This window comes from Capra hircus, chromosome 4 (genome assembly GCF_001704415.2).
Source record: "Capra hircus breed San Clemente chromosome 4, ASM170441v1, whole genome shotgun sequence".
NCBI lineage: Eukaryota > Metazoa > Chordata > Mammalia > Artiodactyla > Bovidae > Capra > Capra hircus.
In genome coordinates, this window is record NC_030811.1 from 114610065 (window position 1) to 114637740 (window position 27676).

The window sequence follows — 27676 nt, forward strand, 5'->3', positions numbered from 1 at the left end:
TTAGCTAATTTCTCTCTCCTGAGGCCAGTAGTGAGTAGGAAGATATATTTAAAGTGCTGGGGGAAAAGCATCAACTGAGAATTATACATCTGGCAACAATGTCCTTTAAAAATTAGGGAGACATAAAGCCATTCCAAGATAAAGAAAAGATGAAGAGATTTATTACCACTAGATCTGTCCTACAAGAAATATTAAAAGGAGTCCTTTCAAAGTAGAAATTAAAGGATGCTACACAGTAACTCCAAGTCAGATGAACAAATACAGATCTCTAGTAAAGGTAAACACACAGTGGGTATATATGTCAGAATTATGGCAATTTTGGCTTATAACCACTATTTTTATTTTCTGTAAAATTTAAAAAACAAATGCATAAGAACAATTATCAATTATGTTATTGGGCACACAATATTAAAGATAAAATTTGTTGTGGCTGTTTAGTCACTAAGTCACACCTGATTCTTTGCAACCCCATGAACTGTAGCCCACCAGACACCTCTGTCCATGGGATTCCCCAGGCAAGAATACAGAGTGGGTTGTCATCTCCTCTAGGAGATCTTCCTGACCCAGAGATCAAACCCACATCTCCTGAAATGGCAGGCAGATTCTTTACTGTTGAGCCATCAGGGAAGCCCCTGAAGATATAATTTAGAACATCAATAAGTTAAGGGGATGCAGAGTTGTAAAGAGGGAGAGTGTTTATAGATGAATGAAGCTAAGTTGATATGTTATAATTAGATTATTATAATAAGATGCTATATTTCATCTCCAATGGAGCCACAGAGTAAAGAACTTTACAAAGGAAATGAGAAAGGAATCAAAGTGTCACTATAAGAAATCAACTAAACATAACAGAAGGCAGGAATGGAAGAAATGAGGAACATAAAGGTATGAGAAATAGAGAACAAGCAGCAAAATGACCGTAGTCCTTTCGTAAGCAGTAACTTTGAACACTAATGGATTCACCTCTCCAGTCAAAAAGAGATACTGGCAAAGTGGATCAAAGGGGAAAAAAAAAAAGGAAATGTTTCACCCAATGTTAACTACAAGAGACTCATTCAGTTCTTAAGCACAAAAAGGCTGAACGTGAGAGAACAGGAATAGATCTTACATAGAAAAAAATTTTACCTGCAAAGATTAACCAATAGAAAGCTAGGTGACTATACTAGTACCAGAAAAAATAGACTTTCAGGCAAAAATTATTATAAGATACAAAGAATATTACATATGATGGAAAATTCAGTTTATCAAGAAGAAATAACAATTATAAATGTATATGAACTTTTCACCCAACAACAAAGCTCCAAAATATATAAAGCAAACACTGAAAGAACTGAAAGGAAATAGAGTTTTATATAATATTAGTGACTTCAATAACTCATTTTTAAAAGTAACAACCATGCAAAAACTCAGTAAGGAAATGGAGAACTTGAACAACACTATATAATCCATTAGACCTAAGAGACATATATATAGGCCTCCGTCAGAATAGCTAAATATACATTTTTATCAAGTGAACATGGAACATTCTTCAGGATAGATCATATGTTATGTCCCTAAAAAGTCTCAATAAACTTCAAAAGATTGAAATCATACAAAGTGCCTTTTCTGATTACAAGAGAATAAAGCTGGAAATCAGTACATTAAGGAACACAGGAAAATACATAAACATTTGGAAATCAAATAATACTGTCAATTAATGAATCAATTGATAAACACAAGGGAAATAGGTACTTTGAGAAATATGAAAATGACAATATAATAAACTTACGAGACGCAGCAAAAGCAGCGCTAAGAGAGTTATAACTCTAAATACTTAGATCCAAAAAGAAAGACCTCAAATTAATAAACTGACTGCTCAAAGTGAAAGCGCAAGTCTCTCAGTCATGTCCGACTCTTTGCAACTCCATGGACTGTTTTTCAGGCCAGAATACTGGAGTGGGTAGCCTTTCCCCTCTCCAGGGGATCTCCCCCACCTAGGGATCAAACCCAGGTCTCCCACATTGCAGGCAGATTCTTTATCAGCTAAGCCATCAGGGAAGCCTGACATTGCTTAAGGAAATAGGAAAACTGAAACAAACAGAGCACAAAGCCAACAGAAGGATGAAGATAATAAAGATTAAAACTGAGGCAAAAAAAAAATACATATAGATATATAGGAAAGTATATTAATAAAAACACAAAGCTGCTTCTTTGAAAAAACTGACCAAATTAATCACTTTAGCTAGACTATGAACAAAAGAGAAAAGACTTAAAATACTAAAATAACAATCTGAGTGAAAGCTGGGATATTACTACTGATTTTATACAAAAAGAAATATAAAATTACACTATGAATAACTGAACACCAATATATTAGATAACTGAAATGAAATGGACACATTTCTAACAACACATAATCTACCAAAATGACACATAAAGAAATAGAAAATCTGAATAAACCTGTAACTAGTAAGAAATCAAAAATCTCCTCATAATGAAAAGCCCAGGGCCAGATAGCTTCACTGGTGAATTCTATTAAAATTTAAAGAGGCAACATAATTCCTTTTTCAAACTCATCCAGTAATGCAGAGGAGACACTTCCTAACTCATAAAGTTATCATTATCCTGATACCAAAGCCATATAAGACACCTCAAGAAAATTAAGCCAATATCCTTTATGAATGCTGACAAAAATCCTCAATAAAATACACCAAATTTAGCAACATATTTAGAAGACTGTATGCTGTGACCAAGTGGGTTTTATTCCCAGAATGGAAGGATGATCCATCATACAAAATCTTGATCAAATATATATATATCACATTAACAGGATAAAGGAGGGAAAAAAATGCTCATCTCAATTCATACAAAACATTTTGCCAATGTCAATACTCTTTCATAATAACAATAATCAACTGTGTATGGAAGAAAACTCTCTTAAAAGTCATATATGAAAACCTAACAACTAATCTCATATTTAACAGTTAAAGATTGAAAGCTTTTTCTCCAGAGCCACTTATATTCAACATACTGGAAATTTTTGACAGGGTAATTTGGTAAGAAGAATAAATGAATATAATTTTAAAATAATTATAAAATTATTTCTGTTCATAGATGCCATGATCTTACATGTATAAAATATTCAACTTTAAAAAAACTTACTAAATCCAATAAACAAATTCAGCAAAACTGTACCATATGAAACCAATATACTAAAACAGGTGCATTTCTAGAAATCAATAATGAATAATCCAACATAGGAGTCAAGAAAACAATTCACTTAGAATAACAAAGAACAAAATGGTTAGGAATAAATTCAACCAAGAAGGTTGAATTTGTAGCTTTCACGCACTGAAAACTACAAAACACTGCTGAAAGAGTATTTTGAAACAGGAGACAAAAATTTGAAAAGATATCCTGTGTTCATGGATTGCAGGACTTAAATATTAAGATAAAAATACTACCTAAAACAATCTACAGTTGCAAAGCAATTCCTATCAAAATCACAATTTGAGTGTGTCATTTTTTCTTTTCAGAAATAGTAAAACTCATCCTAAAATCCACAAGGAACTCTAGGATCCATGAATAACAAAACAATCTTGAAAAAGAAAGATTTAGATCAATCACACTTCTTGATTTCAGAATTTATTACAAAGCTGTAGTAATCAAAACTGTGTGATATTAGCATAAACACAAATATACAGACCAACAGATCAAAACAGAGGTCCCAGAAACAAACGCTCACATACATGGTCAACTGATGTTCAACATGGAAGCTAAGACCATTCCATGGGTAAAGCATAATCTTTTCAACAACTGGTGCTGGAAAACTGAATATCCACATGCAAAACAATAAAGTTGGACCCTTACATTGTATACAAAACTCAACTCTCAAGGACCCCACCATCAAACAGAACCACATTGGGGATTAGGTTTCAACATATGAATTTGAGGGGATATAACTTTGGTGAAAAGTATAGAGGAATTCTTTGAACTATTTTTTTCACTTTTCTGAAGTCTAAATTTTATATCAAAACAAAAAGTTTAAACCAATCAGTTACCTAGATAGAAATCTAAGTAAAATATTTCTAAGACATCTATAAGAACAATTATAATTGGGATACATTTAAACGAAAACTTAACAGGATATATTTCAATGAAGATGCACAAGCATATGCACGCACACACTCAGATACACACACATCATGCTCATGAGCTGGAAGACTCAATATTGGTAGGATGACAGTTCTACCAAAGAGACTGATAGTTTCAATGAAGTGACAATCAAAATCCAGCAGCTACTGTTATAGAACTTGACAAGATGATTTAAAAAGTCTGACTGGAGAGGCAATGGGCCTCATAGCACATAGTGAAAGTCGCTCAGTTGTGTACGACTCTTTGTGACCCCATGGATTATGGAATTCTCCAGGCCAGAACACTGGAGTGGGCAGCCTTTCCCTTCTCCAGGGTATCCTCCCAACCCAGAGATCGAAGCCAGGTCTCCCACAATGCAGGCAGATTCTTTACCAGTGAGCCACCAGGGAAGCCCAAAAGTACTGGAGTGGGTAGCCTATCCCTTTGCCAAGGGATCTTCCCAACCCAGGAATCAAACTAGGGTCTCCTGTATTGCAGGCGGATTCTTTACCAATTGAGCTATCAGGGAAGCTCTCATAGTACATAAGGACATGGCTTATCAGAGATTTGAGACTCATTAAAAGTTGTAACTAATTGTTGAAGAGATAGACTAATGCATTAGTGGAACAACAAAGTATTCAGAAACATATCTACCTAAAGAGACACAAATATGTAGCACTGGGTAAAGGATGACACTACTGAAGGTTTTAAAGTAATGAGATGATTACATTTGGAATTTACAAGTATAATCAGAAGCAATGTGGTATACGGACTGAAAAGGAGAAAAACGAAAGGGGCACCAGCTAGGAAAAGACTATAATCATTTCAGGCAAAAAACAATGAAATCCAAATTACAGTGGCAATGAAATTAAGCAGATAAGTTTGGGTGAAACCTCTAAACATGAAATTAACTGTAGAAGAGCGGTGAGGGAGAGCGAAGAGAAGGAAGGGTTGGAAAGTGCAAAGGACTGCTGTCCAGTTAACAAGTCCTGAGTGGCAGACCTGTGGAATCTCCCAGACAAGGAATCAGTCTAAGCACATGCAGCAGGGTGAGAGACATGGTCCTTACTTCAAAGGGCTATAAAATTTTCCTTTTTAGTTTTTGAAAAGTCATACTCAGAATCTATTAAAAGACATACCAAAATGTCTGTGGTTACATATACATTATAACACTACAATACATTCTAACATTGTCATGCACTGTTACACATGTATTGTAAGAGAGATTAAGATAGGGTGAACATGCTAAACTATTATAAAACACAGCAAAAAATGTAAAATATCAAAATGTCCATTATTTATGATTAATACTCATTTTTCTATAAATTTATACAAAGAAGTAACTAAAAAAATATAAGCTGGTTAAGTAAAAGTGTAAACATTTACTACAATAATAAAAAAGGAAATAATCTAATTTCTAACATAAAATGATTAAATATAATTCCTATGATTAGTTAGCTATTTTTAATAAGAGTAATATGCAGAGTAGAGTAACATGGAATTGTATTTATAACTTAATGGTCAACAGAAAAAAAGTCACAATAACTTCATTATTTCTGCGGAACCATTTATTGATATAGCTCTGTTAAAACTATAAATTTATGAAGACAAAGATCAGGTGATGCCATACACAAATGATAAATTTGAATTATTAGAGAAAGGAAACACTTGTGAATGTTTTTCTTTAGCATGCCTTTAGCGTTTTAACAATGGTGCTCAAGGTTTAAAGGATAAATTTTTACTTTTTTATTATGAACTCTAACACACAAAAAATAAGATATAAATGTACAATATAATGAATGTTTGCACAGAAGACCTGTCTAGAAGCAATTAAGGAACATAAAACAGGAGCCTGCCACCTCTCAACACTGCTCCTGTGTCCCACTCCACTCATCCCCCGTCCCCATCACAAGTCAGCATTAGTCTTCTGTGTCACAGTGATAATTTCCGTCAACTGCACTGTGGTTTTAGCTTTCAGCATTCATAAATAATCTCCATAAAACACAGTTCAGCTATGCCAAATTGTATGGATTACACTGTGGTTAATCGGCTTCTTTTCCATCAGTTATGTTTATAAAACTTATCCACACGGTTCTAATTCCCATTCACTTATTATAGCCATTCCTATATAACACTCCCATTATATGAATAGATCACTCTTTTATTTGTACATTTTAACATGAATGGACATTTGGGTTGTCTCTAGTTTGGGACTATGAAAACATATGCTGTGAGGAAATTTTCCTGAGAGTCAAATGCTAGATCATGGAGTATGTGCATCATCACGTTTACAATAATGCCAAACTGCTTCCCCAGGGATACGGTTTACATCCATTCAGGCAGTGTACTCCAAGTCTCCACAGCTTTTTAAACATATAGTGTATTAAGACTGTTTACTTTTTGCCCATCTGATAATTGTGTAGTAGGATCTCATTTAGTTTTTAACTTACATTTTCCTGATTACAAAAAGGTTGAACATTTTTCACGGATCCATTGACCATCTGGAATTACTCTCTTGTGAATTACTTATTCAAACCTCTTTCCATTCTTTCAAAATTGTCTGTCTTTTTCAAAAATGTTTTCTATAGGCTTTTTATATGACCTAGTCTTTTGATGGTTATATCCATTACAAATAGTTTCCACTCTGGATTATCTTCTCTTTGGAATATCTTTTGATAAACCTAAGTACTTAATTTCTATGCAGACAAAACTAACAATGTTTTTTTTATAAAAATCAGTGATCTTAGTCTTTTTCTGATGCTGAAGATGCGATGATATTTCCTTGTTATATTCTAAAATGATTACAGTTCTTGATCTATTTATGTTTGTAATACATCTGTAAGTGATTTTTAGCTGAGTCCAATCTTAATTTTCTCTACATTGCTTTATATGCCAGTATTACCTGACAATTTTCATGTCTGTTAAGCCCTCACAAATTCAGAAATACTGTACTGTCACCTCTTCTTTTTAGACCCATCTTTTCATCACTATGTAAAGCCTCCTTGTGTAACTAATAAGACTTCTTGCCTTAAAGTTTGCTTTGCTGACATAAGCTTTTTTTGTTATTATTTTTCTTGGTGCTTGGATATAAAATGAGAGTAAGAATTCACAGTTACATGTGTGAGCAGAATAAATTTTTAGAGTCTAAAATACCTTATTAAAAGTAACTATATCTCCTAAATAATTTACTTTCACTGCAAAATTGAAGTGTGAAAGTATACTTTATTAATAAAATTATCCAATGTTTACCCTGTAAGCTAATTATTTCTAACTACTGACACAGACTTTGTATCATCATGATAATCTTGCTAAAGTTTCCTGGGACACCCCAAAGCTTTGGATGTGCAACAGAAAACTTTATTTATAAAGAAAGTAACAGAAAACAACAATGCTGCATAAAGTGTCAGAAAGCTCTCTCTTCACCCATTATAATCAATGAAAACCAGCCAACTGCTTCAGCAGGAGCAAAGACATCCCATCTAGGTACTGCTTTATCAATACCAATATTCAGCAGGCTCAAACTGTAGTGGACATCAATCCACCTAGGACACTTATAAACGTAGCTGACTGGCTCCCATACCGTGGATATATTTTTGAGAAGATCTTCAGGTTAACAGTGCGGGAGACCTGGGTTCAGTCTCTGGGTTGGGAAGATCCCCTGGAGAAGGAAATGGCAATCCACTCCAGTACGACTGCCTGGAAAATTCCATGGACAGAGGAGCCTGGTGGGCTACAGTCCATGGGGTCACAAAGAATCAGACACCACTGAGTGACTTCACTTTCACTTTTCACTTTCAGGTAACTTTAAGACACTGCCATAGATTAAAGAAGAAGAAAAAGGAGGAGTGGGATATTATGTCCAAAAATGCTATTTGATGAGGTTAAATGGGAATAAAATAAAGAGGAAAACAAGATATATAGAGTCTTACAGAAATAATAGAAACCACAGGAATTACACAGTAAAACATATTTTAGAATCTAGATTGTAAAAAAATTCTATCAGAAACAGTATAATATTCCAGCTGGACTTTGGTTGCAGTATTTTTATGATATAATTTATGAAATTATGAGATATCTATAATTCACAAATTAGAACTTATTCATTATTCATGTCAAAATTATAGACAAAATGATGCATATAATAAACAATGCTAAATGTAAAGTTGAAGTTTTTTAGTAAAAATCAATTTAAAATGCTAAGTTAACTAGAAATGATAAAACAGTAGAGGCAGAAATGTTAAGTTTCCAGGCTTATAAGCAAACTATCTTTATCTGTGGTCTAGATGTGAAAATTAAATGAGTAAAGTAAAATAGCCAAAAAAAAAGAAAACATCACTGTTTACTTAACCAACTGTTGAGAAAGTAAATAAACTCACATAATAGATCTGCTTACTCAATCTGTGCTGAACATAGACTGTCATCATTTTGGAAGTAAGTTATTTTACACAGTACCTCATACATTTTATGTGCTTCTATCTAGTATTTCATTTCACACTTGAATGGATTTTAAGTTCATTTAATATGTTAATTTTGTCTTGTAAGTATTGTTGTATTTTATGTTGTTGTTGTTTAGTCATTAAGTTGGGTCTTACTCTTTTGCGACCCCATGGACTGTAGTTCACCAGGCTCTTCTGTCCATGGGATTTCCCAGGCAAGAATACTAGAGTGAATTGCCATTTTGTTCTCCAGGGAATCTTCCCAATCCAAGGATCAAACTCGCGTCTTAGCCACTGCAGGTGGATTCTTTACCACTGAGCCACCAGAGAAGCCCATTATATTTTACAGAGTCTTTCAATTTGCAGAACAAAGTAAGTGTGTTTCTGAGTAACATGTGCTCTTTAAATTTTTAGAATGATAGCTTCATATGATATAGACAAAAATAACTGTATATGACGAGGACTCGAAGGTCACATTGTACTTAATGAGTTCTGTGCAAAAAAGGGAGCTCCATCTTGCTTAAGTAGTCTAACAGAGATGATAATAACACAAAAGTAATCTAAATTAAAATATTTATTTATCATTGAATGACACAAATGGAAATGTAACAAATCATTAGTTGATAAGTATACTGAGCAATGATAATGATCCCATAAAATTCAAGAAATAAATGTTATTTCTCTCCTCTATTCAAAGATACGGCTCACACTGCCACATTAAATTTGAATTCTCCCACTTTGCTCTCAAAGCCTGCCATGCCCTTCTGATACTAATCCTCTAGCCCCAGTCAAATGAAATCCCTCCAGAAATCTGAAGCTCAACCATGCCCTTGTTTGGGTGGTACTTGTTAAGCCAGAATCTTCAGAGTCCTACCTCAAGGGTCAAATTACTCAGAAAGCCTTTTTGCCAATTACATTAATCCTTTAGGATCCATCCTATCTCTAATTTGGTTTGCTTTATATAATCCCCTTTCTGTTCTTTTCTCTGTGGTGTAGTGGTCTCTTGTTCACTAATTGTTTCCTGGATATATCTCCTGTATCGCTAAGCTGTGTGGGCCAAGACATGCATGTGAGAGAGCATTTCAGAGCCAGAAAAATTTTAGAGATTTATACATATTTTATTTATACTTCCAGTGGTGTCTGTTGTCAAGAATAAGAGAGGTACTTAATTAACCTAATCAAACAGTATAACACATAGTAACTTGAATGTTATAATTACATGGTAAAATGAGAATATCTGAAAATTACACTATCTGAACTTTTATAAATGCAAAAAAATTAATGATGAAATTATCACAATAATAATTATGATAAAACCTATTATTTCACATGAAAGAGCTACGTTTATTTCAAATTCTTAGAATTAATGATACATAACTATTTAAATGTTTTAGCTTGTCTTAAAAGACTTTATTGATGGATAATGTAAATGCATTTAATAGACAGCTAAACTACCGGGTTTTGTTTTCACTGTTTGGCATTCCTAGGCTTTTCTTCATCATTTTCTGTGCTCTAGTGATATATGTAAGCACAGATTGGTAAAACAGTCACTAGGTTGGTACTTGTAAGTGTGTTATTTGTTAAATTTGTATTTCCTAAGGCAAATTTTCAGAACATTTTGTCAAAATTCATATCCCTAAACAAAAAAAAATTATGAAAAACATAGAGCAAAATCTAACCAAGTTATGTAAAGCAAAGTAAAAATAATATTTAGAGCTCTATCAAATGAACAGGTTTTTCATCTAACAGAAGATAACAGAAGAGAAGGGGAAGAAACGGAGACTTGGAAAATGGTACTAATTTAGTGGTATTTTTATTAGAAAGTCTCTGAGGATTAACTGCCTCAATCAACAACTGAAACTAAAAATTCAAAGACTTTGCATCCATGTCCTCATGCTAACAGCCTCTACAGATGCTTCAATAAGAGCACAGGATGGCGGAAATCCAGACAGCAGCTCAGACCCTTCAGTGGGAGGATCAAAGGCCAGGAGGAAGACTGGCAGTAAAGCAACTCACACACTTATTTTTTTTTTAAGTAAAAAGATACCTAACCTAGGCTATATGAATGTAAACTCCTCAGAAGCTGGTTCTAAAATAAATATAGTTTGGCCATTAAGATAAGTAACTCTAGGTGTCTCATATCTAGCATTTGTTTTTCCTCCCAGACAACTGCCTGATGCCTCAACCTCTCTTTACTCTAATATTAAAACAAGGCCAGAATTAAGCCAGATGTTTTCTTTTAAATCTTCAGGCTGAGTCTTTTCAAACACACTACTTCAAACCTAAATGACAGTAAATAAAAGTGAGAGACATTCACTTAGGCATAATGAAGGTAAGTGAACAAATCATAAAATCAGATTTCATTACATACCACAGCACTCAGGACATCGTGGGTGTTTCAGGATATTCATTCCATACCCTGGGAAGCAGCGATTAATCCAAACCATTTGGAGGGTACCTTCAATATAGTATATCTCAGGCAATGGCTCTGCACGTCTGCCCAAAACTTCCACTTGTTGATTAAAAAACCGCTCTATGAGATTTTTAGCCTGAGACAGAAATACAGTATGAAAAATCATTATTGCATAAATGTAAACTTTAGAACAAATAAGGATTCATATGTTTTAGAAACAGGAAAAATTCTCAAGGTCCTTATTTTTTCTGAATTCAAAGGATATAAATAGCACCTATAAAACTGAAAAGATTTCAACTATAAACCTCAAATATTTTCAAATACAACACAGAGGAAATATTTCAATATATAACCAAACTTTTTGGTCCTTTGGTTTTGAATAATATGTGAAAGTGTTACAGTCACTAAAGTCATGTCTGACTCTTTGCATCCCCATAGACTATAGCCTGCAAGGCTCTTCTGTCCAAGGAATTCCCCAGGGAAGAATACTGAAGTGGATAGCATTCCCTTCTCCAGGAAATCTTCCTGATCTAGGGATTAAACTCAGTTCTCCTGCACTGTAGATTCTTTATGGCATAACAGCAAAAATAAGACAGTACTTTGAAATAAAATGTACTTTCAGAAATGTACTCTAACAATTAAATGTTCTTTAAAAAATGTACTTTAAGAATCTTTAAGAAGCATATGCTGAGGCATCTGCTCCACTCTTTCCATACAGAAAAATTAGATTTAAAAACAAGAGGGAATACAGCCCATATTAAAACTTCTAGCTCTGTTTCAAAAATCAAATTTACAAAATAATTAAGGCATAATTCTGACCTATAATTAATTACCATTTTACTTATAATAATTATTCCGTCTTGACTCCTAAAAGTAAGGAGAGGCTTATACTTTTCAGTGACTAGTAAGCTTTACCTGGTAAAGCATGACGTATGGTTATGAGTTAACACCCTCTGTAAGTCAGTTAGTTTGGCCCAATTCTTCTGTGCTAACATTCAATTCTAATACAGTGAGAAGCAGGGATGAAGGAACTCATGTTGATCTATAACCACTAATGGTGTATCTCAATCTACTGACTTCCTCAGATATCTTTCAAATTATATTTCTGCCATGAAAATTTCTACAAGTGATTGTAAAAATGTTTTTCAGTATACTGTATTCAATCAGTCTATTACTGAATTACTATATTTTACAGTCTACATGGTTTTCTTGTATTTTTAATAAATTCTGTCAAATTTGCTGCTATTTATTTTTAGTTAAGGAAGTGCTTACAAATTAATTAGCTACAAGTCTGGTATGTAATTAACTATATTTAAATAGTGAGTGAAAGTCACTCAGTCGTATCCAACTCTTTGCAACCCCATACTATACAGTCCATGGAATTCTCCAGGCTGTAACAGTGGAGCTGGTAGCCATTCCTTTCTCCAGGGGAAGCTGTTCCCTTCCCAGCCCAGGGATCAAACCCAGGTCTCCCTCACTGAAGGCGGATTCATTACCAGCTGAGCCACTAGGGAAGCCCAAGAATACTGGAGTGGGTAGCCTATCCCTTCCCCAGCGGATCTTTCTGACCCAGGAGTCAAACTGGGGTCTCCTGAATCGCAGATGGGTTCTTTACCAACTGAGCTATCGGGTGAAAGTGAAAGTGTTAGTTGCTCAGTCGTGTCTGACTCTTTGCTAGCCCATGGATTGTAGCCTGCCGGGCTGCTCCATCCAGGGGATTTTCCAGGCAAGAATACTGGAATGGGTTGCCATTTCCTTCTCCAGGGGATCTCCCAAGCCCAGGGATCAAACCCAGGTCTCCTGCATTGCCGGCAGATTCTTTACCATCTGAGCTACCACGGAAGCACAAGACTACAAATAAAATTTTCAGGAGACACACTCATAATCACTTAGCTTCCTAACATTCTATGCAGAAAACAACAACAACAATGAAACTAGATCTGGAAAACTGGACTTGATGAACAAAAATAATCATGCAAATCAGATTTCTGTTTCCTGTTTTCCTTCTAAAAAGCAGAATGAGGATAAGTATCTCATTTGGTAGATATGGAAAGAAAGTAAATTACTTGAATCATTGACTCCATTTTTAAAATAATGAATATGTTGATGGTTACTACTGCTGCTGCTAAATCGGAGAAGGCAATGACAACCCACTCCAGTACTCTTGCCTGGAAAATCCCATGGACAGAGGAGCCTGGTGGGCTGCAGTCCATGGGGTCACGAAGAGTAGGACACAACTGAGCAACTTCACTTTCACTTTTCGCTTTCATGCACTGGAGAAGGAAATGGCAACTCACTCCAGTGTTCTTGCCTGGAGAATCCCAGGGACAGGGGAGCCTGGTGGGCTGCCGTCTCTGGGGTCTCACGACGGGTCACTGCACCAAATAAAGGGTGAAATTGGGGAATTCTCTGAGTTGGGTAAGAATGAAAGATTTTAAAGCAAAAATTTTGGGGCCAATTTGGATGACGTAAGAACAAATCATGATTATAGAAATTCTTCATAGTTTAATCACCTAATTAAGATATGAAGAATTAATACTATAGAACAAAAAAAAGAATTAATACTACAGAACAAACATCATAATGCCTAGCCTAAGCTACTATTCTGCCGGGGGCCAGCATGAGGAATTCCGCCCATGGCAAAGGTCATAAGGAAGGAGGCTTGGCATACGCAAAGGCGTGATCAAGCCTCAGGAAACCCCCTGTTCCCGAGCATCTAACCCCAAAGCCAGAGTCTGTTTTATGCTCTCACCTACACCTCTGACTTTATGGGGGGCTCTCCCCCATAACTGTTTCTCTTGGAGAAGGAGTAGACATGCAGCTCCAAGGCAATAAAAATTCTTGGGCGTGACAAGAGTGTTTCAGCTTACGGACTCCTCTGAAGGTTATCTAGCCCACCTGTATAGGTTCGTCCGGCCACATGTGATTTACAGCCTCCCAACCTGAGAGGCACGAGATGTTTTAGACTTACTAAAGGCAAAATCTTTTGGGGAGCTGGAAATTATTAGTATAGTGGGTTGGTTAGGAATTATATTAGTGAAGGGTTTTTTCATTTGTTGTGTCAATAATTGCTGCTAATTCCCTGCTCTGGGTGGGACAAGGATGTCTCAGGTCAAACCTCTCTGCTGACAGACTAGCTTGTGTGATAGGATTATCCACACTGCTGCCGCTAGGCACATGATTGTTTACTACCTCTCAACCGTAAACAGCAGAGAGTTTTGGAGTATTTTGAGAGTCTTAATTAGCATAGGACTTTTTCTTCTTGTTGAGTCAATGATTGCCGACAGGCCTCCATATCCTTAGGCACCTGGGAATATATTAATCAATGTATTTGGAATATAGCAAAGGAAATATAGTAGTTTTTGATGTTGGCAATAATAGACTTTTTGAGTTAATGGATTTTCTCTTTTGTAATAGATCACTGTACTTTGTTATAAATCACTGTGTCCTTGCTATGTAAGAATGTAACTTTATCATATCTTAAGACTAAATAGATCTTAAGGGGAGCATTGGTGAAAGGATTTTCATTTGTTGGGCTGATGTTTGCTGCTAAATCTCCATGTTCCCTACCCTTATAATGAATATAACTAACATATAGGAGAAATAAGTATTAACCTTTAAACATAAAGGAGAAATAAGTATTAACCTTTAAGACTAATCATGTTAAGCTTGGGTTAAATAAATTCCTTTCTTGATTGTAACTCACTACACCCTCACCCTATAGGAATGTAACTTTATTTGGAGGGTGGTGCCTGGTTTAAGAAAAAACACCCTTGGAAGAAATAAGTTTTTTGGTTATCAGAAAGAAAGGATCATAAAATGTCAGCAGGTCTCACTCATGGCCAGAAGATGATGTAATATCCCTAAGACCTTTTTTATACATTTATGTGAAGCACCTGATTTTGATAAAGGTCAGGACTGCTGACCTCCGCGTGACTCTGTATTCATCCCTATGTGTAACAAAAGGTATATAAGCAAACCCAAAAGTAAAGAAATCGGATCAGTTTCCAGAAAGACTGATTCCCCCATGTCGCTTCTTTCTTGCTCCCGTTTCTCTGGCTGAATTCCCATCTGGAGCATGGATGCTATTCCACGTAATCCAAGTTGTTCAGCCTCCTTTTCTCCACTAATCTTCCTACTACACTATCCATTTCTAATCTCTCTGTATCTGTGATTAAATATGTATTTTTCCAAAGACGCCGACTCCGTCCCCACCTTCGAATCACCCTGGATCAACCGGGGCTGGACCCCGGCAAGTGGCACCTGAACAGGGACCTGAACCCTCCCTTCACCCCCTATCTTCAAACTTTACAGAATGATTAAACATATATGGAAGGAATATGTTCTATAGTTATTAGTTATTGATTACAAGACTAGAACAAGAAATCATTAAATATATATATATATATAGTAAAATATATAAATTTCTGCATGGGGAAGTTGAACAGCTTCCTTTGAGTGCCACAATCTGTTCCCATGATCATGCCAAGTTAGGTACTAGAAAAGGTGATTAGGAAGGCTTTTACTATTTGCACTACATTAGTCCAGCAAGCCCAGAAAACAACAACTACTTAAAATTATGGAACTCCTAGGACAGGCAAAAATGCTATACATTATACAGGATCAGATTTAGACTGGAGCTCCAATAACCATGAGGGGAGAATTCATTATGTACCAGCTGTTACAAACAATACACTTCTAAGATAGAATCTGTTGGAAAACTTTGGTTAACACCTATATTTGGGAATCTCTTTGGAAAATGACTAGAGTCATCGAATAGGACTGGAATTCAGAAGCAAAACTAAAACAAAAAAAAAAAAAGAAAAGAAAAGGAGATAGAGGCTTAAGGTATCTTGAATGAAATGGAAAGAACTGTGAATTTGCACAGAAAAAACTGGTAATCTTGGTGCTCAGTGAGCAAATGAGAGGTAAGGTATCCAGATCCTACAGGAGAATGTTGCAATATCCATATCTTACAGGAGAATGTCCTTTTTAACTGTTGAAGAAGATTAAATGAAAACACAAAGTCATCCCTCTCATGGTAGGAACACCAACACAAATGATGTATACACACTCAGATCACGAAGGAAAGCAAAAGGTTATACAACAGTTTGAATTCCTTGGAAGGTGGAATCCACTCCTAAGAAGCATAACCAATCCTAGAACTTTAGAATAAAGAAAAATTTAACTTTGCAATGTAGAGTCTACATGAGTCCTGAAGCAACAGGCAAAAGGATCAACTCTTCACTCAGAGTTGGTCACTGAAGTGGTAGTTGTTCCACAGGAAATGAAACCTGCACTGGAACACGAGATTCTTTAGAAGAAAGATGAAAGATAATTTATAATTAAGGTTTTAAACTTATTAGAGATTTAGCTGTCATATTAAGGTTTTTATAGTAGTATATTTCTAACTGATAAAAGCAGACAAGATGGAAGTAGAGGACAAAAATGACATTTAAAAATACAGAAAAAGATTTCCCATTTCCAACCATATGATGCACCAGATATTCTGGAAAATCCTCCTGCTAAAATCACCTAAATGAATATAACAGAGCAAAGACTTTGTGTAGCTATGTTTCAACAACAAGAGAGTAAAAAAAAAGCAAAAAGGAAGACATGGAGAAAAAGAAGCTAAAAATGAAAATTGCAAACCAAATATTAGCTACTATTAATGGTGTGGATCACAATAAACTGTGGAAAATTCTGAAAGAGATGGGAATACCAGACCATCTGACATGCCTCTTAAGAAATCTGTATGCAGGTAAGGAAGCAACAGTTAGACAGGACATGGAACAACAGACTGGTTCCAAATAAGAAAAGGAGCACATCAAGGCTGTATATTGTCACCCTGCTTAAACTTATATGCAGAGTACATCATGAGAAACGCTGGGCTCACGGAAGCACAAGCTGGAAATGAAACTGCCAGGAGAAATATCAATAACCTCAGATATGCAGATGACACCACCCTTATGGCAGAAAGTGAAGAAGAACTAAAGAGCCTCTTGATGAAAGTGAAAGAAGAGAGTGAAAAAGTTGGCTTAAAGCTCAACATTCAGAAAACGAAGATCATGGCATCTGGTCCCATCACTTCATGCGAAATAGATGGGGAAACAGTGGAAACAGTGTCAGACTTTATTTTTTGGGGCTCCAAAATCACTGCAGATGGTGACTGCAGTCATGAAATTAAAAGACGCTTACTCCTTGGAAGGAAAGTTATGACCCACTTAGATAGCATATTCAAAAGCAGAGACATTACTGTGTCAACAAAGGACCATCTAGTCAAGGCTACAGTTTTTCCATTGGTCGTGTACAGATGTGAGAGTTGGACTATAAACAAAGCTGAGAGCTGAAGAATTGATGCTTTTGAACTGTGGTGTTGGAGAACACTCTTGAGAGTCCCTTGGACTGCAAGGAGATCCAACAAGGCCATCCTAAAGGAGATCAGTTCTAGGTGTTCACTGGAAGGACTGATGTTGAAGCTGAAACTCTAATACCTTGGCCACCTGGTGCCAAGGGTTGACTCCTTTGAAAAGACTCTGATGCTGGGAAAGATTGAGGGCAGGAGGAGAAGGGGACGACTGAGGATGAGATGGTTGGATGGCATCACTGACTCAATGGACACGGGTTTGGGTAGGCTCCAGGAGTTGGTGATGGACAGGGAGGCCTGGTGTGCTGTAGTTCATGGGGTTGCAAAGAGTCAGACATGACTGAGTGAGTGAACTGAACTGAACTGAACTGAACTGAATGGTTTAGCTACTACTAATGACTCAATGATTTGCTTTCAAAGTGGGAATGAGATTTTGTTGTATTTTCTATGAGATATAAAATCACCAAGCCAGAAATTAACATAAAAGTTGGCTTTGCCTGAGAACAATCAAAAGTAAATATAATAACTTTACAGAGAAACACACACAACTTAAGTCAAAGGGGCTGTATCTACTGATAAAGGACTGACAAATACTACTTAGCAGCTAGAATTACGAAGTACAGGATGAAATTAGAAACTACAGAAGAGGAAACAAACTGCCACATGAGACCGTCAAGAGATTCATACAAGGCAATTTCAGTTACCAAGGATCCTTAAAACACATAAAGATAAAGAAGTGGTAATGAAAACACAGTAAAGGAAATTTCTATTATTATAAAAGAGAAAGTATATCTGAAAAACAACCTTACATTACAGTTAATAAAGGGAGAAAAAACAGACTGGAATTAAAAACTGTGGACAGACTGAACATCGGGTTAGGCCAAGCTGCAGCAAGAATAATTAAACAGAATAAATACCTAAAGAAATCACACAGAATAAGGAACATATAAAACATATAAAAAAGTAAGAGAGATAGAGAAATCAACGAGATAATCTGAAACATACTAAATAGGAGTTGCAGAGAAGCAAATGGGGTAAAAGGTAATCTTCAAAACTGTTCAGGCAGAAAAATTTTCCAGAATTGAGAAAGCAGTGAGTCTTCAGATTTCAGTGGAACAACAAATACAGGAGGAAGGAAAAATGACATGAAAGGAGAGAGAGACGCAAGAGTAAATGGCAAGCAAAGAAATGGATAAAACTGTTGGTGAATCTAAACAGACACTGACACTTTGAAATAATCTTAATAATAAGTGAAAAAAATTTTAAAAGAACTAAAATATTATGGAACAAAAACTTTAGAGACGAAGGCAGGTCATGAGTTAAAGGTCTTTAAGGTTCTTACACTTTTTTGGAAGGTACTATATACACTAAGTAACTTTCGGTTCTGCTATTAAGAATGTTAAAATTTGAAGCAAATCCACACAAAAAAAATGAAAAAAATATATAAGTTACAAAGAAATAAAAATAAATGCGAGGAGCAAACCTTGAAGAGTAAAAAACCTGGTTAAATGATAAGTAATGGAATAATAAAAACCCATCTACATAAAGCAGTACTATGATTTAAAAACAATAAAGCAAAAAGAGGGCAATGCCAAAGAATGTTCACACTAGTGTACAACTGCTATATACAACTCATGTCATATGCTAGTAAGGTTATGCTCAAAATCCTTCAGGCAAGCCTTGGCAGTACCTGAACCGAGAACTTCCAGATGTGTAGTAGCAGTAGTGTTAGCCCTCAGTCGTGTTCAAATCTTTGTGACCCCAAGGACCACGTGATACCAGGCTCCTCTGTCCATGGGACTCTTAAGGCAAGAATACGGGAGTGGGCTGCCATTCCCTTCTCCAGGGGATATTCCCGACCTAGGGACTGAGCCCAGGTCTCCTGCACTACAGGCAGATTCTTTACCATATGAGCTATAGGGAAGCCCAGGCATACAAACTGAGTTTAAAAAGGAAGATGAACAAGAGATCACATTGTCAAAATTCGTTGGATCATAGGAAAAGCAAGAGAACTCCAGAAAAACATCTATTCCTGCTTCATTGACTACACTAAATCTGTCAACTGTGTAGATCACAAGAAACTGCAGAAAATCTTAAAGAGACGGGAATACCAGACCACCTTAGAGGTTTCGTGAGAAACCCCTATGAGGGTCAAGAAACAACAGAACTGCACATGGAACAGAGGACTGGTTCAAAACTGGGAAAGGAGTAAGACAAGGCTCCCTACTGCCACCCTGCGTATTCAACTTTCATGCAGAGTACATCATGTAAAATGCCAGGCTAGAAACAAGACTGCCAGAGAAGTATCAAAAACCTCAGATATGCCGATGACACCATCCTAATGGCAGAAAGTGAAGAGGAACTAAAGAGGCTCTTGATGAGGGTGAAAAAAAAGTGTGAAAAAGCCGGCTTAAAACTCAACATTTAAAAAACTAAGACCATAGCAACTCGTCCCATCACTTCATGGCAAGAAGAAGGGGAAAGAGTGGAAGCAATGACAGATTTTATTTTCTTGGCCTCCAAAATCACTGTGGACAATGACTGCAGCCATGAGATTAAAGACCCTTAGAAGGAAAGCTATGACAAATCTAGACAGCATATTCAAAAGCAAAGACATCACTTTGCTGACGAAAGTCTGTAGAGTGAAAACTATGGTTTTCCCAGTAGTCATGTAAGGATGTAAGAGCTGGACCATAAAGAAGACTGGGCACTGAAGGAGGATGCTTTTGAACTGTGGTGTTGGAGAAAACTCTTGAGTGTTCCTTGGATGGCAAAGAGATCAAACCAGTCAATCCTAAAGGAAATCAACCCTGAATATTTATTGAAAGGACTGATCCTGAAGCTGAACCTCCAATACTTTGGCCACCTGATACAAAGAGTCAACTCATCAGAAAAGATCCTGATGCTAGGGAAGACTGAAGGCAAAAGGAGAAGAGGGAGGCAGAGGATGAAATGGTTAGCTAGCATCATGGACTCAGTGGACATGAAGCTGAGCAAACTCTGGGAGACAGTGAAGCACAGGGAAGCCTGGAGTGCTGCAGTCCATGGGGTCACAAAGAGTTGGACATGACTTAGCAACTGAACAAAAACAACAACACAAAGCAATGAACAAGACTATAAAACAGTAGCACTAAAGAAAAGGTTACAACAGATGTGACAAAAAGGGAAAAAATGGGGAAATGGTGGATTTAAATCCAAATGGCAGATAATTTAAATGTAACTGGTCTAAATATTCTAACGGAGAGGCAGGGATTGTTAACAGTTAATAGTTCAGCAGGATAGCAGAACAAGAGGTTCATTTCCACTGCACAAAAACTCTGATTTAACAATCATTCAGGGATGAAAATACTTTTCTAAGAACTAGTGATTACAGCAGAAAGGCTCCAGCATTCCCATGGACAACAAAGCCCAAGATCAGACCTACTGAAAATTTTAAGAGAAACATTTTACTTTGACCACGTCACCACTTCCCCAAGTCATCAAAACTCAGCTCCAGGAGAGATCTCTCTAACTCACAACTTCTCCCTTAGGGGAAAGAACATGAAAAGTGAAAGTCTGATGGTCTCAGCCTTTCCCCACAAGGACTGCTTCTGGATGAGAAGAAAAGGGGTGGAAACCCACGGCACCTGGCATGTATGCCCCCACAGACAGCACACAGATGTAAGCAGCCAGTACGGAATCCAGCAACTAGTTTAACGCTACAAAATTTGGTAAAGGCACACAACCCTGAGACTGTCCCTTCAGGAGAGAAGAGAGATGGAGCTTGCACTCCCTGGCTCAGAATTTACATGCTACACTGGAGAAAAGAAAAAGGTGACTCTCGAGCACTTGGCATGACTCAGCATGCAACAGAGAAGGAGCAAAGTCCAAGACATCCCCTTCAGGAAGGAAGGAGAGAAACAGAAAATTCACAAAAAGTCCTGACATTTCACACAGTGCTGTCTAGAAAAGGACTGGTTTGCACTTACCTGATATGACTCTCAGAACCTAATAGGACTCAGTGAGACTGAGAGAAGAAACAATTTGAAACATCCTCCACACCTCCAAGGAAAAAGCAAGAGCTGAGAAAAAAGGCTTGAGAGACACCTAGAAGCTCTAGTCTGGTAAAGGCCATTATCCCTGGAAGCCAGAATGCAAAGATTGAAGAGGAAACTTTCCTTTAAATGCCCAGGCACCAACGCAAGGCTACCAGGATCACAAGAAGCAAGAAAACATGACACCATAGAAGAATGAAAATAAGGTCAAATAACCAGCTGCAAAGATATAAAAATCTATGGATTGCCTAAAAAGAATTCAAAATGATCTTAAAGAAACTCAGTAAGCTACACGGAGACAAACATCAAAAAAACAATGTGTACACATATAGATAAATACAAAACTCAAGAAGTGGAACAAAGAAACACAAACCATAAAAAAGAATTTAACGGAAATTCTAGCAAGAAGAATATAGTGACTGAACTTAAAAATTCAACAGAGAGTTTCAAAGGCAGACTCAAACAAACAAAAAAAAGAATCAGTGAATTAAAGGCAGATCATTTGAAATTACCCAGTCACAGAAACAAAAAGAAGAAAAGAGTAAAGAAATCCAATGAAACTCACTTGACATCATCATTAAATCAGTACATGCACTAGGGAGTTCCCTCTGGAAGAGGAAGTACCAGTAAGCTTATTTCAAAAAATAATGCCAAAGAAATCTGCAGAGGGAATGGACACTCAGATTTATAAACCTCAGATAAAAACAAATATGTTGTCCTAAAGAAAACTACACCAAGAAACAATGTTATTAACATTAACAAGAACGAAGCTAGAGAAAAGAAATTCATCAAATAAAGGGGACATTCTCCTCCTCAAATAATACTATCAGAGGATATCCTGGCACAAACCTTTTAGGTCAGGAGAGTATATGGTAATACAGTCAAACTGCAGAAACAGGGCTATGAACCGAAAATATCGACTGTTCTGTTGTTGTTCAGTCGCTAGGTCGTGGCCCTTTGTTTGCAACCCTATGTACTTCACCAACCGCCAGAGTTTGCTCAACACCATGTTCACTGAGTCCATGATGCTGTCTACACAACTCATCTGCTGCTGCCCCTTTATCCTGCCCTCTATCTTTCCCAGTATGAGGGTCTTTTCCAATGGGCCGGCTCTTGTATCAGGTTACCAAAGTAATGGAGCTTCACAGCAGTCTTTTCAACGAATATTCAGGGTTGATTTCCTTTAGGATTTACTGGCTTGACATACTTTCAGTCCAAGGGACTCTCAGGAGTCCTCCCTGGTATCACAACTTGAAAGTACCAATTCTTTGGCCCTCAGCTTTCTTTATGGTCTAACTTTAATGTCCATACATGACTACTGGAAAAAAAATACCTTTGACTATATGGAACTTCATTAGCAAAGTGATCTCTCTGCTTTTTAAGACACTATCTAGGTTTGTCATAGCATTTCTTCTAAGGAGCAAGGGTCTTTTAATATTATGGCTGCAGTCACCATCAGCAGTGATTTTGGAGCCCAAGAAAATAAAATCTGTCACCGTTTCAATTTCTTCCCCATCTATTTGCCATGAAGTAATGGGGCTGGATGCCATGATTTTAGTTTTTTGAATGCTGAGTTTTAAGCCAGCTTTTTCACTCTCCTCTTTCATTTTTATCAAAAAGCTCTTCAGTTCCTCTTTACTTTCTAACATTAGAGTGGAACTATCTGCACATCTGAGGCTGTTGAAATTTCTCCAAGCAATCTTTATTCTAGCTTTTGATTCATTCAGCCCAGCATTTTGCATGATGTACTCTGCATAGAAGTTAAGTAAGCAGGGTGACAATATATAGCCTTGTCTTACTCCTTCCCTCCTTCCCACTCCCCACATCCGAGGTCAGGGGCGGAAGCTGAGACAAGCTACCCCACGGCAAAGGAGCACCAGCTGTGCAGGCGCAGGAGGGCAGAGAGGAGCTACTCAACGTTCAAGGTCAGGAGGGGCAAGTCATCCAAGGTAAGGAGCAGCGGCTGCGCTTTTCTGGAGCAGCTGTGAAGAAATACCCCACGTCCAAGAGAAACCCAAGTAAGACAGTAGCTGCTAAGAGAGGGCATCAGAGGGCAGACACACTGAAACCACAATCATAGAAAACTAGCCAATCTGATCACATGGACCACAGCTTTGTCTAACTCAGTGAAACTAAGCCATGCCGTGTGGGGCCACCCAAGATGGACAGGTCATGGTGGAGAGGTCTGACAGAATGTGGTCCAATGGGGAAGGGAATGCAAACCACTTCAGTATTCTTGCCTTGAGAACCCCATGAACAGTATGAAAAGGCAAAATGATAGGACACTGAAAGAGGAACTCGCCAGGTCAGTAAGTGCCCAATAAGCTACTGAAGATCAGTGGAGAAATAACTACAGAAAGAATGAAGGGATGGAGCCAAAGCAAAAACAATACACAGTTGTGGATGTGACTGGTGACAGAAGTAAGGTCCAATGCTGTAAACAGCAATACTGCATAGGAACCTGGAATGTCAGGTCCATGAATCAAGGCAAATTGGAAGTGGTCAAACAAGAGATGGCAAGAGTGAATGTCGACATTCTAGGAATGTCTAAAATGGAATGGAATGGGTGAATTTAACTCAGTTGACCATTATATCTACTACTGTGGGCAGGAATCCCTTAGAAGAAATGGAGTAGCCATCATGGTCAACAAGGTTCCAAAATGCAGTACTTGGATGCAATCTCAAAAATGACAGAATGATCTCTGTTCGTCTCCAAGGCAAACCACTTAATATCACAGTGATCCAAGTCTATGCCCCAAACAGTAACACTGAGAACCTGAAGCTGAACAGTTCTATGAAGACCTACAAGACCTTGTAGAACTAACACCCAACAATGATGTCCTTTTCATTATAGGGGACTGGAATGCAAAAGTAGGAAGTCAAGAAACATCTGGACTAACAGGCAAATTTGGCCTTGGAATACAGAATGAAGCAGGGCAAAGGCTAATACAGTTTTGCCAAGAGAATGCACTGGTCATAGCAAACACCCTCTTCCAACAACACAAGAGAAGACTCTACACATGGACATCACCAGATGGTCGACATCAAAATCAGATTGATTATATTCTTTGCAGCCAAAGATGAAGAAGCTTTATACAGTCAGCAAAAACAAGACCAGGAGCTGACTGTGGCTCAAATCATGAACTCCTTATTGCCAAATTCAGAATTAAATTGAAGAAAGTAGAGAAAACCACTAGACCATGAATAATCAAAGTATGACTGCATAATCAAATCCCTTATGATTATACGATGGAAGTGAGAAATAGATTTAAGGGACTAGATGTGATAGATAGAGTGCCTGATGTACTATGGACAGAGGTTTGTGACACTGTACAGGAGACAGGGATCAAGACCATCCCCGTGGAAAAGAAATGCAAAAAAGCAAAATGGCTGTCTGAGGAGGGCTTACAAATAGCTGTGAAAAGAAGAGAAGCGAAAAGCAAAGGAGAAAAGGAAAGATATTCCCATTTGAATGCAGAGTTCCAAAGAGTAGCAAGGAGAGATAAAAAAGCCTTCCTCAGAGATCAATGCAAAGAAATAGAGGAAAACAACAGAATGGGAAAGACTAGAGATCCCTTCAAGAAAATTAGAGATACCAAGGGAACATTTCATGCAAAGATGGGCTCAATAAAGGACAGAAATGGTCTGGACCTAACAGAAGCAGAAGATATTAAGAAGAGGTGGCAAGAATACACAGAAGAACTGTACAAAAAAGATCTTCACGACCCAGATAATCACGATGGTGTGATCACTCACCTAGAGCCTTCACATCCTGGAATGTGAAGTCTAGTGGGCCTTAGAAAGCATCACTATGAACAAAGCTAGTGGAGGTGATGGAATCCCAGTTGAAGTATTTCAAATCCTGAAAGATGATGCTATGAAAGTGCTGCACTCAATATGCCAGCAAATTTGGAAAACTCAGCAGTGGCCACAGGACTGGAAAGGCAATACCAAAAAATGCTCAAACTACTGCACAATTACACTCATCTCACATGCTATAAAGTAATGCTCAAAATTCTCCAAGCCAGGCTTCCAGATGTTCAAGCCAGTTTTAGAAAAGGCAGAGGAACCAGAGATCTCCTAAAGGAGATCAGTCCTGGTAGTTCATTTGAAACTCCAATACTGTGCCCACCTCATGAGAAGGGTTGACTCATTGGAAAAGACCCTGATGCTGGGAGGGATTAGGGGAAGGAAGAGAAGGGGACGACAGAGGATGAGATGGCTGGATGGCATCACTGACTCGATGGACATGAGTTTGGGTAAACTCCGGGAGTTGGACAGGGAAGCCTAGCGTGCTGCGATTCATGGGGTCACAAAGAGTCGGACACGACTGAGCGAATGAACTGAACTGAACTGAACTGAACTACTCCTTCCCTAATTTTGAACCAGTTTGCGGTTCCATGTGCAGTTCTAACTGTTGTTTCTTGACCCTCATACAGGTTTCTCAGGAGACAAGTAAGGTGGTCTTGTATTCCTATTGCTTTAACCATTTTCCACAGTTTGCTGTGATTCACACAGTCAAAGGCTTTAACACAGTCAATGAAGCAGAAGTAGATTCAGGAATTCCCTTGCTTTCTCTATGATCCAACAAATGTTGGCAATTTGATCTCCTGTTCCTCTTTCCTTAATCCAGTTTGTACATCTGGAAGTTTCTGTTCCATGTACTGCTGAAGCCTAGCTTGAAGGATTTTGAGGACAACCTTACTAGCATGTGAAATGAGTGCAACTGTTGGTAGTCTGAACCCTCTTTTGCATTGTCCTTCTTTGGGACTGAAATGAAAACTGACCTTTTCCAGTCCTGTGGCCTCTGTTGAGTTTTACAAATTTGCTTATATACTGAGTGTAGCACTTTCACAGCATCCTCTTTTAGGATTAGAAATAGTTCAGCCAGAATTCCATCACCTCCACTAGCTTTGTTGTAGTAATGCTTCCTAAGACCTACTTTATTTCATACTTCAGGAAGTCTGGCTTTGAGTGAGTGATGGTTATCTGGGTCATTAAGACCATTTTTGTATAGTTCTGTGTATTCTTGCTACCTCTTTTTTTTTTTTTAAACAGGTGAAATTAGTTTATTTTAGGAATACATTTAATCCAGTGTATCAACATACATCATAACATGAAATCAATGAAAATTATTGTATAATTTGCATCTTTATTTTTACAGTAAATCTCTGAAATTCTATGTATATTTTATACATAAAAACATCTCAATTTCGACTAGATGTTTTTTCTCTTTGTAAAAAATTTATTTTTAACTGGAGGATAATTGCTTTACAATATTGTATTGATTTCCACCAGAGATCAAGATGAATCAGCCATAGGTACACGTATGTCCACTCCCTTTTGAACCTCCTTCCTTCATCCCACCCCATCCCACCTCTCTAGGTTGTCACCAAGTCCCAGTTTCAGATCCCTGAATCATAAGGCAAATTCCCACTGGCTGTCTATTTTCCATATGGTAGTGTATACATCTCCATGCTACTCCCCCCATTTGTCCCATTCTCTCCTTCCCTCACCCCTGACCCCCGTGTCCATGTTTGTTCTCTATATCTGCATCACCATTGCTGCCCTGCAACTAGGTTCATCAGCACTATCTTTCTAGATTCCACATATATGCAGTAACACATGATACTTGTTTTCCTTTCTGACTTAGTTCACTGTATAATAGGCTCTAGGTTCATCCACCTCATCAGCACTGACTCAAATGCATTCCTTTTTAAGACTGAGTAATAGCTGCTTATATATATGTAGCACAGCTTCTTTATCCGTTCACCTGTTGATGGACATTTAGAATGTGTCCATGTGCTAGCTATTGTAAACAGTGCTGCAGTGAACATTGGGGTACATGTGTCGTTTTCAATTTGGTTTTCTCAGGGTATATGCCCAGTACTGGGATTCTTGGGTCATATGGTAGTTTTTATTCCTAGCTTTTTAAGGAATCTCCATACTGTTTTCCATAGTGGTTGTATCAATTACATTTCCACCAACAAAGCCACCTCTGCTTAGTCTCTTCTGCTTCTGTTAGGTACTTACCATTCCTGTCCCTTATTACATCCATCCTTGGATGAAATGTTCCCTTGATATCTCCAATCTTCTTGAAGAGATTGTTAGTCTTTCCCATTCTATTCTCTGCATTGTTCATGTAAGAAGGTCTTATTTCTCTTTGCTGTTCTCTGGAACTGTGTATTCAGTTGGGTGCACCTTTCCCTTAACTTTGCCTTTCGCTTCTCTTCTTTCCTCAGCTATTTGTAAAGCCTCCTCAGACAACCACTTTACCCTCTTGTATTTCTTTTTCTTTGGGATGGTTTCGATC

At 37.4% G+C, this 27676-nt stretch overlaps 1 protein-coding gene across 1 annotated transcript in view; it reads right to left on the reverse strand.

Moving 5' to 3' along the window:
- ZPBP (zona pellucida binding protein) overlaps positions 1-27676 on the reverse strand; it is a 128577-nt gene that overhangs the window by 32276 nt on the left and 68625 nt on the right. The window contains exon 7 of the mRNA XM_018047531.1: positions 10921-11098. Coding sequence (XP_017903020.1) covers positions 10921-11098 — 178 coding nt within the window. The remainder of the gene's footprint in view (positions 1-10920; positions 11099-27676) is intronic.